This window comes from Oncorhynchus nerka, linkage group LG9b (assembly GCF_034236695.1).
Source record: "Oncorhynchus nerka isolate Pitt River linkage group LG9b, Oner_Uvic_2.0, whole genome shotgun sequence".
NCBI lineage: Eukaryota > Metazoa > Chordata > Actinopteri > Salmoniformes > Salmonidae > Oncorhynchus > Oncorhynchus nerka.
Genome location: NC_088424.1, coordinates 21853570 through 21869954, shown reverse-complemented (window position 1 = coordinate 21869954; position 16385 = coordinate 21853570). Strand labels below are relative to the sequence as shown.

At 41.3% G+C, this 16385-nt stretch overlaps 1 protein-coding gene across 5 annotated transcripts in view; it reads right to left on the bottom strand.

Moving 5' to 3' along the window:
- The window catches only part of LOC115114430 (zinc finger SWIM domain-containing protein 5-like), a 66331-nt gene extending 50167 nt beyond the window's left edge, over positions 1 to 16164 (bottom strand). For all 5 annotated transcript variants that reach the window (XM_029642660.2, XM_029642662.2, XM_029642661.2 and 2 more), the window contains exon 1: positions 15602 to 16164. In XM_029642660.2, coding sequence (XP_029498520.1) covers positions 15602 to 16100 — 499 coding nt within the window. In that variant the 5' untranslated portion in view covers positions 16101 to 16164. The remainder of the gene's footprint in view (positions 1 to 15601) is intronic.
- Positions 16165 to 16385: the final 221 nt, after the last annotated feature.

Here is a 16385-nt window from a genome sequence, read left to right as displayed (position 1 = left end):
CTCCAACAACCAGTATTAGCTCTGTAATAATAATCTCCAAGCTGGCCACAATAAGTCACATTACAGCAGCAGCAGCTTGTGATAACAACTGTATAATATATACCTGCTGGAATGAGGACTAACAGGATAACTCACCACTGACGCATGATGGCATCAATAGGAACTCACTTTTGCAGTCATTCTCCTTGACCCTGTGTTGTTGGTTTGAGCAGGGAACAGTGTATGTGTGTGCGGAAAGCTGTTAGCTCCAATAAAACACGGATAAAAGGCGGAATGGTTAGTGACTGACGCACATGACACACCAGCGGGTATGAGCATGGGGCCCTCGGCGCCAGCCAGGGAATGGAGAGGAGGAGGAACCTAAACATTACCACTGGGCCCAACCTATCAATATGGTGGAAGCTAGAGATCAGTGATAGATCCGTGGAATGAATAAACCCATTATCTCCCTGTAGAACAAGCAGCATATTCTTCCACAAGTCAGGTCTGTGAAAGTGTGGGATCTGGGCTGAGCAGTGTGATAAAGTCAAGCAATCAGAGGGTATTGCAGGGCAGGAGGCGGGCAACAAATGCAAAGGGGGCAAAGTCACATTGATTTTCAACATTTGAGAATGCACCGAACCAAAGGTAAATCATTGTTATGAAACCCCTACAGACAACACGTTATATGAGAGGGGTGGAATGTGAATGGTGCTGGTTATCATCTGGTTCCAGTGTAAACATGAAAACAAGCAGCAGTAACTGGGGACTCGATCTGAATACATGTGGCACATGAGAGGAAGAAGCATGGCTATAGAGTCAGTCAGTCAGCATGGCTCTTCTTTACATGGTCTGTCCTCAGGGTCAGTCAGTCACTAAAGCTTATATAACACATTCCCACAACAACATTGTGTTGGCCTAGCAACTATAGAGCCTGTGTGTGTGTGTGTGTGTGTGTGTGTGTGTTCACCTTGCTTTATCAGAAGGAGCATTTTGTACTCTCCCCTGATTAATCCTTTTGCATACTTAAGCCCCCCCCTCCCCACCTCTCCCTTCCCCTGACCAAATTAATTTCTCTCCTTTGATAGAGACAGAAAGGGATTTTAATGGCTGTGCCCTTCAAACCTGAGAGTTCTAATAAGTGTGAAGAGAAGATCTGTTTGACTGATTTTCTTTAAGGCTTGCAGGCATGGAATTAATTGTCTTGATTAAATATCGTCTGTCTGGGCGATGAGAGACGGAGCAGAATTAGTGGTCCCTTTTTAAAAACTTGTATAGGTTCTGAGTAATATTTGACCTAGAATACAAAGACCACAATGAGAGTAACCACTCTTAAGACAAAGACCTTCAGAAATATCCACCTCATTCTCGAACGCTTTTATAACATGGAAACTATGCAACAACTTCCTCTGCACACTCACATTGTCATAATTCATATGTGTGCCACTAGAAATCCCTGCATTAGCATGTTTCTGTTATCTGATAGATCCTGAAAAAATAAACCATATTACTGGCCTGCTAAAGTGCCTGGACCTTGAAGGCTAAATTGACGATAAAAAGAACCATAACTGATCCAAATGACTCCCCAATTAGGCAGGCTAGATGCAGTTATTTCTTTTTTTTTGTATATATTTTGTTTTTATTGTAGGAACACAAAGAAAGCACAAATAAAGTCAAATAAAAGAACAACAAAAAAAGATCTGGCAGTTACAGTGCACTTCATACCTTCATCATCATATTAGTTACATTGACATCTTTGAATTAGACCTTTTCCAAGTACGAAACCCATTTTTTACCAGTATTCTTGACCTCTCTCCTGTTGAGTTCTTAAAGCAAAGGTCATACGCTCCATGTGGTGTATTTTTTCTGCAATGTCTATCCATTGTGTCACTGTGGGAGGGTCTTTTTGTAGACATTTCCTAGTTATAGCCTTTTTACTGGCTGCCAGTAGGACATTCAAGAGGTACTTTTCTCTATTGTGTAAGTTATCAGGTATTTCCATGTACAAAGAAATGAATGTTTGTTCTATGTCAAATCCCATTCTTTTTCCAATGTTAGATCTTATTTCTTCCCAGTAAGTTACGATTGCGGGGCAAGTGCAAAAGATATGAGAGTGGTCCCCCCTCAATAGACCGCATTCTCTACAACAAGGGTGTAGTGAGCCAGTCTGTTTTGATTTCAGTTTAGGTGTTAAGAAGAAACATATAACATTCTTTAGAACAGAATTCTCTCCATGACCTTGAGTTGGTGGAGCTTTGTTGAGTCTCTAATATTTTCAACCATGTTTCATCAGTTATTTCAATGTTAAAACCTCTTGGAACTTACCCATCCCGGATCCGGGAGAATTGTCATCAACTACACTAATTAGCATAGCACAACGGTCAAAAAATATTCCCAAAAAATATTCATAATCATGAAATCACAAGTGAAATATAGTGAAACACAGCTTAGCCTTTTGTTAATCACCCTGTCATCTCAGATTTTGAAATTATGCTTTACAGCCAAAGCAAGACAAGCATTTGTGTAAGTTTATCGATAGCCTAGCATAGCATTATGTCCAGCTAGCAGCAGGAAGCTTGGTCACGAAAATCAGAAAAGCAATCAAATTAACCGTTTACCTTTGATGATCTTCGGATGTTTTCACTGACGAGACTCCCAGTTAGACAGCAAATGTTCCTTTTGTTCCAAAAATATTATTTTTATACCCAAAATACCTCTGTTGGTCACGTTATGTTGAGAAATTCACCGGAAATAGTGGTCATGACAACGCCGAAAAACATTCCAAATTATATCCATAATATCGACAGAAACATGGCAAACGTTTTTATAATCAATCCTCAAGGTGTTTTTCAAATATTTATTTCATAATATATCAACCAGGGCAATTAGCTTTCCAGTAGGAGCGAGAGGAAAAATGACTACCTCTGTCTTTTACGCAGGAATCACGCTGAGAGCCCTAAGCTGGCCACTTACGCAATGTAGTCGTTTACGCTCATTCTTCAACATAAAGGCGTGAAACTACGTCAAAATGCTGTAGACACCTTAGGGAATACGTAGAAAAAGGAATCTGGTTTATATCCCTTCCAATGGCCAATAGGGGTGCATAGGAACACAACGGTTTCAAAATAAGAGGCACTTCCTGATTGGATTTTCCTCAGGGTTTCGCCTGCAATATCAGTTCTGTTGTACTCACAGAAAATATTTTGACAGTTTTGGAAACAGAGTGTTTTCTATCCTAAGCTGTCAATTATATGCATATTCTAGCATCTGGTCCTGAGAAATAGGCGGTTTACTTTGGGAACGTTATTTTTCCAAAATTAAAAATAGTGCCCCCTAGTTTCAAGAGGTTATTAAGTTCCTCCTCCCATTTCTTTTTAATATAGTTTGTAGAATGTTTCTTTGAGGATTGAATACCCATGTAGAGATTTGAAATAGTTTTTTTTGTTACTCCAAGTTGTATGCGTTAGTGAATACTTGGATTAATTTGAGAGGTGCTCGAGGGTCAGTCACTTTTATCTCACTTAAGAAATAGTGTCGAACTTGTAGAGATCTGTAAAAATCTTGTTTATCCAAGCCATGTTTTTTACTTAGGTCCTGGAAGTTATCTAGGTTCCCATTCCTTATAATTGTACTGAATGATGTGATGCCTTTCTGCATCCATTGTTTAAACCTGCTGTCCTGAGTTGCAGGGATGAAGCTGGGGTCGTATGCGGGCCAACTCAGCAGTTTGAGCTCTCTGTCTAAATTATTTTGTTTATCTACCCTAAACCAGGTCTTCAGAGAGAAATGAATCCACTGATTTTGTCTATTGTATATTTATTTTACCACACCCTCATTTCCCAAAACTGACTGTATGGGTATCTCTGTCAAAGTAGTCTTCCATTTGGATTCGTATTCTGAATTGCACCAACACACCAGAGGTCTCAATTGGGCTGACACATAATAATCTTTTAGGTTTGGTAAGGCCATACCCCCACAGTTTTTTGGTAACTGTAATGTTGTATATCCAGTTGTTGGTCTTTTACTGTTCCAGATAAACCTTGATATCCGTTTATCCCATTCCCTAAACTGTTTAGGTGGGATTTCTATGGGCAGTGATTGGAACAAATACAGTAACCTTGGCAGGATGTTCATTTTGATGGTTTCAATTCTACTACTAAGATCTAAGGGAAGTGAATTCCACCTGTCTCGGTCATCATATATTTTCTTGTTAATGTGATCGTAATTCATGCAATAAAGTTTGGGAGTATCTTTTGGTAGATTTACTCCAAGATATATAATGGATGAAGAGATCCAGGTGAAGTTATACCTACTCTTCAACTCTTCCTGCGGGGTATAATTATATACTAGGGCTTGGGTCTTGTGTACGTTAAGCACATACCCTGAATATGTTCCAAATGTTTGTAAAACATCCATCAATCTAGGTACAGTTGAGCCTGGGTCTTTAAGGAATAACAGAACGTCATCAGCATACATGCATATCTTATGTTCACTGCCTCTTATTGTTATTCCCTGGTTGGGTCCTGTCTTATTGCCTGTGCTAATGGTTCGAGGTACAAGGAGAAGAGCGTGGGTGAAAGACTACAGCCTTGTCTTGCCCCTCGCTCTAATTTTATCATTCGTGTCAAATGTCCATTTATCTTTATTCTAGCGGTCAGACATGAATACAGTGTTTTGATGCACTGTATCACTTATTTGTTGAAACCAAATCTTTCCATAACTTGGAATAGGTAATCCCATCCCACTGAAACAAATAATTTTTCTGCGTCTAGGCTGATTAATATTGCACTTGTCTTATTCTGAGTAATGTGGTCCATGACATGTAGTGTTCTCCTTATATTGTCCTGTGTCTGCCTATTTTGTATGTTCTCCATTCTTTTGGCTATTATTGATGCATATAGTTTATAATCAGTGTTAAGAATTGCGATAGTTCTATATGAACTGCATTCTTTCTTATCTTTACCCTCTTTTGGGATTACTGATATGATGGCCTATTTCCATGACGGTGGGAGACCCCCCTCCCTCAGGGTCCAGTTAAAACAGGCCTTAAGTAGAGGTGCTAATTGTTCTCTGAAGGTCCTGAACCATTCTGAAGGGAAGCCATCAGTGCCTGGAGACTTGTTGACTTTTTGTTGAGATATTGCTTTATTAATTTCTTCGGTGGATATTTCTAAAGTTACTCTATCATGTTGCTCTGTCCCAATTGACGGGAGATCAAGTGAGTTCAAAAAGTGCTCTATTGTCTGTGCATCTGCCTTCTCTTGTTGCTTGTACAGATGTGTAATATGATTCAAATGCATTCTGTATTTCATCTAATTTGCATGTGATCTTTTTTGTTTTGGGGTCTTTTATTTTGAAAATGGTATTCTGTGCTTGTTGTTTCATGAGTCTCCATGCTAGTAATTTGGTTTCCTTTGAGCCTGCTTCATAATATCATTGTTTCAGGAACCTAAGCTTTTTCTCTACTTCTTCTCTATAAATCTGGGTAATTTCCTGTTTTACCTTTTGAATCTCTCGTAATATAAGAGGGTCTTTGTATTGACTATGAGATCGTTCTAAGTTTCTTAGGGTTTCCTGTCATTTCAGCAGTTTCTGTGCTTTAATCTTTTTCTTGAGAGATGATGTGGCTATGATCTTCCCTCTAATAACCACCTTAGCTGCATCCCACAATATAGCAGGAGATACTTCCCCATTATCGTTATTCTCCATATAGATTCTGTCTTTAAATCAAATCAAATTTTATTTGTCACATACACATGGTTAGCAGATGTTAATGCGAGTGTAGCGAAATGCTTGTGCTTCTAGTTCCGACAATGCAGTAATAACCAACAAGTAATCTAGCTAACAATTCCAAAACTACTACGTTATAGACACAAGTGTAAGGGGATAAAGAATATGTACATAAAGATATGAATGAGTGATGGTACAGAGCGGCATAGGCAAGATACAGTAGATGGTATTGAGTACGGTATATACATATGAGATGAGTATGTAAACAAAGTGGCATAGTTTAAAGTGGCTAGTGATACATGTATTACATAAAGATGCAGTAGATGATATAGAGTACAGTATATACGTATGCATATGAGATTAATCATGTAGGGTATGTAAACATTATATTAGGTAGCATTGTTTAAAGTGGCTAGTGATATATTTTACATCATTTCCCAACAATTCCCATTATTAAAGTGGCTGGAGTTGAGTCAGTGTGTTGGCAGCAGCCACTCAATGTTAGTGGTGGCTGTTTAACAGTCCGATGGCCTTGAGATAGAAGCTGTTTTTCAGTCTCTCGGTCCCAGCTTTGATGCACCTGTACTGACCTCGCCTTATTGATTCCTTGAATGCTAGATCATTCAGCATGCTTGTATTAAGTCTCCATATAGTATTTCTTGGTTTGCTATGAAGGTGAAAAGTTAAGTAAACTCCATTATGATCTGATAAGTCGCTCTGCCTGATCCTACAATCCTTAAGCCTGTGTCTATCTGCACTGTACATAACAAAGTAGTCTAACCTGGAGTTTTCAGTGTGGCGGGCTGAGTAAAAAAGTATATTCCTTATCGGTCTTGTGGGTGTCACGCCATACATCGAGCAGTCCTAGATCCTGCAGTATCCCATTGATCTTTTTGGCAACTAGGCTCATTTTCCTATTTTGGTTTGTGCTGTCCAATTTTGAGTTTAGAATTGTGTTAAAGTCCCCTCCACAGATAAGAGTGCCAGTGGTTTCTGTTGCATTTAAATCAAACACCTTCCTGTAGAAGACCATGTCACTCCCTGGGGGTGCATATACATTAAATAATGCAACTTCCTGTAGAAGACCGTGTCACTCCCTGGGGGTGCGTATACATTAAATAATGTAACTTCCTTGTTATCCAGTTTACATTTAACAAGTATAAATCTACCCTCCTTGTCTTTTATTTCTGACAAACTCTAAATTAACTGAATTTGGGATCAAGATTGCAACTCCCCTTCTACCCATTTTGTAAGAAAAAAAAAGTGTTCCTATATCCCGTTTTCTTGAGTTTCTCGTGTTCAGGTGGATAAGTGAGTTTCCTGCCAGAATAGTATGTCACCTCTCTCCCGTTTCATCTTTGCTATTACCTTACTTCTCTTGATGTCACTCCCCAGTCGGTTTACATTGAGACGTATGACCTTACTTCTCTTGATGTCACTCCCCAGTCCGTTTACATTGAGACTTATTACCTTACTTCTCTTGATGTCACTCCCCAGTCCGTTTACATTGAGACTTATGACCTTACTTCTCTTGATGGCACTCCCCAGTCCGTTTACATTGAGACTTATGACCTTACTTCTCTTGATGGCACTCCCCAGTCCGTTTACATTGAGACTTATGACCTTACTTCTCTTGATGGCACTCCCCAGTCCGTTTACATTGAGACTTATGACCTTACTTCTCTTGATGGCACTCCCCAGTCCGTTTACATTGACTTATTACCTTACTTCTCTTGATGGCACTCCCCAGTCCGTTTACATTGAGACTTATTACCTTAAATTGCCCGTGATGCATCGATATAAATAAAATAAAAACTGTGCACCATATGTGCCGCCTGCTTATCATGAACCTAAAAATGAACGACAAATCAAGAACGATAATAAAGTAAACCAAAGTGGGAAAATACTTTGGTATTTGGACTCATGTCAGAGGACTGTCTCTTGCCTCTGGGGTTTGAGGAGGATGAGCCTGTCCGCAGGACGGGCCCCTCGCTCAGATATGAAAATGCTTGACGTAGTCACAAACAAGACCTGGTGGAACTGAAAATAATAAGGGTGCCTATTTTGTCGCTTATACACATCGGTTAATTACAAGTGAAACTATATTGGTCGTGCTTGCATATCATGAATCCTCCCCTTGATATGCCCTTCTGTCGCCCCGTTGTCAATGTGTCATTAATCCTTAGCTAATATACAGTGGTGCAAAAAAAGTATCTCACGCCGTGGGGTCAAAATGATCACAAGAACGGCAAAAATCCCAGAACCACACGGGGGGACCTAGTGAATGACCTGCAGAGAGCTGGGACCAAAGTAACAAAGCCTACCATCAGTAACACACTACGCCGCTAGGGACTCAAATCCTGCAGTGCCAGACGTGTCCCCCTGCTTAAGCCAGTACATGTCCAGGCCCGTCTGAAGTTAGCTAGAGAGCATTTGGATGATCCAGAAGAAGATTGGGAGAATGTCACATGGTCAGATGAAACCAAAATATAACTTTTTGGTAAAAACTCAACTCGTCGTGTTTGGAGGACAAAGAATGCTGAGTTGCATCCAAAGAACATCATACCTACTGTGAAGCATGCGGGTGGAAACATCATGCTTTGGGGCTGTTTTTCTGCAAAGGGACCAGGACGACTGATCCGTGTAAAGGAAAGAATGAATGGGGCCATGTATCGTGAGATTTTAAGTGAAAACCTCCTTCCATCAGCAAGGGCATTGAACATGAAACGTGGCTGGGTCTTTCAGCATGACAATGATCCCAAACACACCGCCCCGACAACGAAGGAGCGGCTTCGTAAGACGCATTTCAAAGTCCTGGAGTGGCCTAGCCAGTCTCCAGATCTCGACACCATAGAAAATCTTTGGAGGGAGTTGAAAGTCCGTGTTGCCCAGCATCAGCCCCAAAACATCACTGCTCTAGAGGAGATCTGCATGGAGGAATGGGCCAAAATACCAGCAACAGTGTGTGAAAACCCTGTGAAGACTTTTGACCTCTGTCATTGCCAACATAGGGTATATAACAAGGTATTGAGATAAACTTTTGTTATTGACCAAATACTTGTTTTCCACCCTAATTTGCAAATAAATTCATTAAAAATCCTACAATGTGATTTTCTGGATTTTTTTTCTCATTTTGTCTTCATAGTTGAAGGCCAAGGCTATGCAGTTATTTCGGCATGAAACAAAACAGGATGTTTGAGCGGTTATTCAAATTAGCCTAGATCACTGCAGTTTACTAGTCTTGCTAACAACCGCCTCGCTGTGTGGTCACGTGGGTTGCGAGTCAGCCAGGCTAGCAGTTTACAGCCTATAGACAATACTCACTTGTTAACAATAACACATTTCTCATTGCAGTGTGTTTTTGTAGCCCAGGTAGAAATAATAATTTTCTCGTCTAAAAATGTAGGCCTAGGGCTAATCAATAGTGGACAGAGCCAGAACTAAATCAGTTGGGAGAGTTGATTTCTATAAGCAGGCCCGTTTTTTCCCCACAGGACCACGCATGCACGTGCATGAATTTAACATTTTAAATTATACTCCACATACATCATCTTCACACATTTGAGATGCTTTTTCCTGACAGATGCAACTCAGTAATCAACTAGGCCTATTACCACATGCGTTGCCCATAAAGCTGGCTTGACAAATAGGCATATTCAGTTGTGATTTGAAACAATCCACAGCTGTTTTTTTAAACATTTTTTAAATAAGCTAAATGGTGCTCTGTGGCCAAGTCAAACTCTCTGGTAAAGTATTTTGAAGGATTTTAGTAAGTAATTATTATATACATTTTGGCAAAACATTAATACACTATAGGGGAAGCCAGCATCCGAACAGTGCATTGTTCACCCGCCAACTTTCCTTTTTAATTTGCAAGTGTCTGAAACCAGAGATCTGTATATAATGATAAGGTGATCATGTCTCCTCCCTAACAACGTGAGTCGTTGGTCCAAAGTCGAGAATGCAGGCGACAATGTTAGGTCTGCATATTAGAAACGCATTGTGCTTATTCAGAGCAGATTTTGGCAAAAGTGGGTTCTCTCGCTTCGTTTCTTCCTCTCTGCTGAAACTGGAGGGCAAAACAGCACCCCTTTGTCTTACTATAAGTGGCCCATGTATCTGATGCTGTCTGGCCAGAAAAGGTATGACATGCCATACTCTTTTTGCCCAGACAGCATCAGATACAATACATGGTCTACACCAGTGGAGGCTGAGAAAGGGAGGACCGCTCATAATGGTTGGAGCGGAGGGAATGGAATGGCATCAAACACATGGAAACCATGTTTATTGTGTTTGATACCATTCCACTTATACCAATCCAGCCATTACCTGTCCTCCCCAATTCAGGTGCCACCAACCTCCTGTGGTCTACACATACTGAGACAGAGGGGCACTGTTTCGCTCACTTGGATGCTTAAATCTGAGATTGATTAATCTTTGTCGGCATGCGTCTCGGTCAAATAAATAAATATTTCTATATTTATTTGGACGGGCAAGGGGGTCCGGTAGGGCGGGCCAGGCCCCCTGGGGCCCGTCCATAATGCCGGCCCTGATAGTGGAGCAGACTTGCTCTTGCCGATTGCCTGAATGTAAAACAGGCCTACAGAAAATGAACTGTCATGGAAAGTTTAGGAGAGAAAGTGCATTGGTGTGATCACTTTTGGCCAGTTATGATAACATTGTTTTACTGATGCATTGCCATTTGCAAACAGTTGAACAGGACAGACAGAGAGATGAGCACAGTAAAACAAGACCCAAAGGACTTGACAACCAATAGAAAAATGGAAATCACTCTCAAACCATTTGAGCAACGAGGCAATATTGACATGCTGTAAAATATGTGCAGGTGAAACGGCGTCATTTAAATACGAGTTACTATATTATTTTTCATTTGGCCTACACATGTACATTGAAGTAGCCTATAATTATCAGTTGTCAATATGACAAAAAACACACACTGAATGGACTTGTTACCACATTATTAATAGGCAGCATACAGTAGGATATGTTGATCAGATGATTGCAATGGTGGAAAAAGTATACTTGAGTAAAAGTAAAGATACCATGATAGAAAATGACTCAAGTAAAAGTGAGTCACCCAGTAAAATACTACTTGAGTACAAATCTAAAAGTATTTGGTTTTAAATATACTTAAGTATCAAAAGTAAGTGTAAATAATTTCAAATTCATTATATAAAGCAAACCAGACGGCATAATTATAATTATTATTTTTACGGATAGCAGGGGCACGCTCCAAAAGTCAGACATAATTTACAAAGCATGTGTTACGTGAGTCCGCCAGATCAGAGGCAGTAGGGATGACCTGGGATGTTATCACGATACGTGTGTAAATTAGACAATTTTCCTGTCCTGCTAAGCATCCAAAATGTAACGAGTACTTTTGGGTGTCAGGGAAAATGTATGGAGTAAAGTACATCATTTTTTTAGGGATGTGGTGAAGTAACAGTAAACGTTATCAAAAATACAAATAGTAAAGTAAAGTACAGATACGCCCCCAAAAACTACTTATATCAAATCAAATTTTATTTGTCACATGCGCCGAATACATTGGATGGCCTATATAAGTAGTACTTTCAAGTATTTTTTACTTACGTACTTTACACCACTGGTTGATTGACAGGTGTAGGACTGTAGAACAACAAACTCTCCTCTAGTGTTAATACTCACAAAGGAGTTATAGTTAGGCTATGTAGCCTATAGTTTATCGTTACACTTATACATGTTTACTTTACTTTTATGCTCTATAAATTGACTCCTAATAATTTACTCCAGCATCTTGAGGCAAGTTTGCCACCGGCGGGCTACAGTAGGGAAGTAAAGTGGAAGTCGAATCCATCACTTCTATTGTTTGGCTGTCCCATAGCAACATTTGAAAATGAGGTGGATAAGGCTAACTATGAGTAGTGACATGAGGAGCAACAAATTAATATCTGCCTCAAATCGAGCCAGGAAAATCGAGCCAAGAAACAACCTCCAAACTCACTTGAGTTTGGGAAAACATACAGTAAGGGCACAAAAATCAAAAGATGGGGTCTGCATCAAAAACAAATAGCCTAAGTAGTCCATTAGCAGATGCACACATTTACTAACGATACATATCCATTTTATAATGTAGACTTGACACTATGGGTTAGTCATTAGTGAATGGGTCGTTTTCATTTTGTAGTAGGGAAGTAGAAGAGCCCAAATGTAACAGAATGAGAGGAGAGAGACAGACAGTTAAACAGCCGCCTACCCACAGCATTAACATGGCATCATCTAGTATAAACAACTTATTTTGCCATGTGTCATTTCTAACGAAACCCCCAAAACACACAAAAATGCCTTCCACAATACAGGTGTTACAAATGAGATGCCAAGATGGAAAAACAAAAAGACATGATCGTACTCGGCCCGCACCCTGCCACACAAAAATCCAAGAGGTGGGTGACTCCTGTTTGAGTCATGGCTGAGGTACATCATCGATGACTAGGAATGGACCTGGCTGAGCTCAATCACTTCCTTTTACTTACACTTTAGTCATCTAGCAGAAACTCTTATCCAGAGCGATTTACAGGAGCAATTAGGGTTAAGCGCCTTGCTCAAGGGCACATACAGATTGTTTTTCACCTAGTCTGCTCATGGATTCAAACCCAACAGGCCCAACAGTCTTAACCGCTAGGCTTTCTGTCACCCTTAAACCCTCTCTTCATAGCAGAAGCCCCACATGACTTGAACCCCCCCAAACATTGTCACAGGAATCTCAAGAGCTAAATTGCATAATCCAGCATAAGCATGGCTTCGTCTCTAGTGGAAGTCGGTGAAGCTTCAAAGAGGGGGACCTATTAGGGCTTTATGAAACAACGTGGTGAGGTAGAGAGAGGACCATGTTTATAACAATCGCCCCCACCACACACACCCTCCTCCTCCCCATTCTGTGAACAAGGGCTTTTTCTACAGCTGGGTAACAAAGCATGACCCAATAATCCTGAAGCCTGACTCAAAGCTGGAACCTCCTCTCTGAGGACTTTATAAGATTCTGCCTGGTGATGAGGAGACTGCTAGGCATGTGTGGGGGATTATACACAAACACACAACCAGCTTTGATTATTCTAATTATGACTAAAGCCCTGAGTAGATTATGAGCACAGGCTAATATGCGCAATGCGATGAGTTCACATGCAATACGGGACTTTAGAGTTAAGCACACCAGACAAAGGCATTATCTGGGCCAAACTGGCATTCTTGTCTTTCAACTGATTACGCAGTTATACTAATTAATTTTTAAAAATCCAAACACTGAATTTATTTATGAGCCTCTGCATGCTAACTGTCCTGACTGCAGATGAGTTTGCCCCCATCGACACAAATAAAAAGCGCTGACTAAGGACTTTTGGGCTTACTGTTGCAGCATGTGAATTACAATTCTGGTGAAAAGAAGTGGTGGGCCCATCCAGACATGAGGCAATGGAGAGAGAGAGAGAGAGAGCTAGCAACAGGCCTGCTCCTGTCCTGACAGTTGGCTAAATGTCTCAAGGCAGGTAACAAGGTTTTGGATGACTAGGAGTGGAATGTTCTGTCTGAACTATCAAACAAGCAAGGAAGACGTGCCGGTCGTTGAATCTAGACTCACTGAGTACACCAAAAGGTAGAACATAAACGGGCTGCATTCCCAAGGAAGACGTGCCGGTCGTTGAATCTAGACTCACTGAGTACACCAAAAGGTAGAACATAAACGGGCTGCATTCCCAAGGAAGACGTGCCGGTCGTTGAATCTAGACTCACTGAGTACACCAAAAGGTAGAACATAAACGGGCTGCATTCCCAAAGATGACATGTTCCTGGGTTTCTCCACCGCTTCATATAAGCTGTTAGTTTGTAAACATCCCATCTGCTTTGCAGGCCTGGAGCACCAGGCAGAAGCCTCTAAATTAAAAATCACGTGCCAGGAGACCCACAGCATGGTTAAGATACAGGGAGCTGGTTAGTTCTGGCAGTCACAGAGAGCAAGTAGAAAACTATCATAAATATTTTGAAGGCACAAGCAACCCTCATCTGTAGCTGGTTTTATACCATAGGAATGTATACACTTTGTAGAAAGGCTTGGTGGTGTAAACAAAGTTAATGTACCATAGTATTTTTTAGACAAATATAAGAATGTAGAGACAAGATGCACAAAAAAAAATGGCAGAAAAAGATTTCATTTCTACTTTAAAGAAATCTCAGGGACCCATATGTGAACATTTACCTGCTTTCCATTTTGCTCATAAAAAGGTAAACACAGGCCTGTATTGACCCGGAGGGAAAATACATTATTTACGGCTAACTCTGGTAAGTGTCTCTTTTGAGGCACATTATAGCCTATATTTCAAGGGACAACTCAGACTCCACTGTGCTGAGGTTGGTTGTTTTTTCCATACTCAGCCACACATTGCCATAGCGAAATCACTTGAGTTCACAAATTGACTCTCGTCAGACACAGATCTGCATAATTCATGTGGATTTTATATTTCTACATGCTATCATATTTCCTTATGCCTTACTGAACTTTGGGATTTATCATCATGTTTTTAGAATATAATATGGTGTGCTTTATTATTTTCAAGTAATATTGTACAGAAACAATATGAAATCAAAACATTTCCACATAGGCCAATAGCCCAGTCTTTGCTGTAACCTATAACAACGTGTTCTAGGCCTATTCCGTTGCCAGTTGTCGGGATGTGTAAACCCATGTTTATCTGGCTCTTCGCCCTAAACAAAAGTTAATCAAACCCTCCATTGGTTTAGATAATGAGGATTTGATAAGTCTAACATTTTATGGAGGCAGACGCATGAATAAAACAATATTTCGTTGGAGAGAGGAGCCGCTGAATTGTCCCTTGGTCGAAAATAACCCTCAGTGGTGGCTATTTTGCAGTGATCGCATTGGAAATGCGAGACGGATATTGATCATCTCAACTGGAAAGCTATAGTGTAGCAGAGGAGCTACCCCGAGACACATTTTCCCAGCACTAATATGATTTGGTCAAATGTAAGGCATCCGGATCTATTTGAATACTTCTAAACTTGCGTTCGATGCTTGATTAACATTGCAAAAAAAATGTCCATACTAGATTGGATACGAGTCCTTTGTCTTGTCCAACTAGCAAATAAACAAAAGATATAGGATTTGGATCAAAGCGGCTTATGTTGGTTTAATTATAATAAGATAACCAATAACCGCCTTTGTCTAACACAAACTACCCTTTATCTATCAAAAAGACACAATCGAGTTGTAAAAGAATAAAAATGTAAAACTGACTAATGGAGATCCATTTTATTCGCGTGTGTTAGATCCCCTCAGCGGCCAGTCCGGCGCACGGAAAGCGTAGCCTTCCATACTGTAGCCCTAGACGACGGAAAAAAGTGCTAAATGTTGCCAACACATAGCTGGGTCGGCTCAATCGACTCAACGTAATATGAAGCGAGTCAGTGCTATATTGAGGCTATGGAAATTATACTTTTCTCAGTTCGTGTGGTTAAAACCACAGTCACATTTTAACAAACGGCTACAATAAAGGCTCCTCTTTAATTTATTAACAGCTAAACTGATACAGACCAACGTATCCTGGTTTCTACTGAAACAGAGTAGCCTAGCCAGACATCTGAATTTGCAAATCGAATGTAGATCATTCTGCTCACTTAATTTGAACCGAACCAAATTAATATTGGCGTATGGTAAAATTGCATCAACATAGACCAGGTTTTCAATACTTTTGTTTGTATGGAAAAACTTATAATTCCTAGAAGCCATCCGACCCTTCCTTGACCGAGTTAGCTGGTACAGATTCATGTGAAAAGCTGTTCAAGAGGAGGGACAAGGGCAAAGTGCTGCTTTTGTTCCACTTACCGACTTGTAAGACATTTTCCACACAACCAGTCTCCAAAAGCCGTATGCCTCGGCGGAAAGGCAGTCCATCTCCGGTGCCCGCTGCCCCGGCGGCGGCCGTCGTATTGGTAACCCCTCCAGGGACAGACCCGGATCCAGCGGGAACTACTGTGCCCACCGCCGGACCCTCTTCGCCAGCGACGCGGCACTGAAACGACGAATACATACATATTTCCCTTTCGTTCCTCGGAAAGGACCAGTAGACTATACGGCGCTGTACGGGTTCTGGGATCCGCTCGAAGCGCTCCTCCACCCTCTCAAAGGCCCATTTCTCCGCTACAGCCTTCGCGGCACAGTCCAACAGAGATTCCGGGCAGCGAAACCGAGAGTTCGGAAAACCCGGACCAGGCCCCGGACCAGGCCCTCGGGGAGCCGGGCGCAAGCACGGTCGCTTGCTGGCCGGGGGTAAAGATAGATGAAGTGGCGGCTGAGGCGGTAGCTCTCCACGTCCCTCCGCCATGACGTCCAGATAAACACTGAGAACAGACGACCAGCTTCAAAATTGCACAAATGAGACACTGCACAACCAGGGAGGAGGGAGTGGGGTTGAGGGGGTGTATACGTCACCACCAATAACAAACACTCCCCAATCGCGATACTGCACTGACAACGCGCCACCGCTACTGGCCTCTTGGTGTGTGTGTGTGTGTGTATGTGTGTGTGTGTGTGTGTGTGTGTGTGCGTGTGTGCGTGCGTGCGTGCGTGTGTGTGTGCAGTGCCGCCTCCAGCCTTCTGGGGGCCCTGG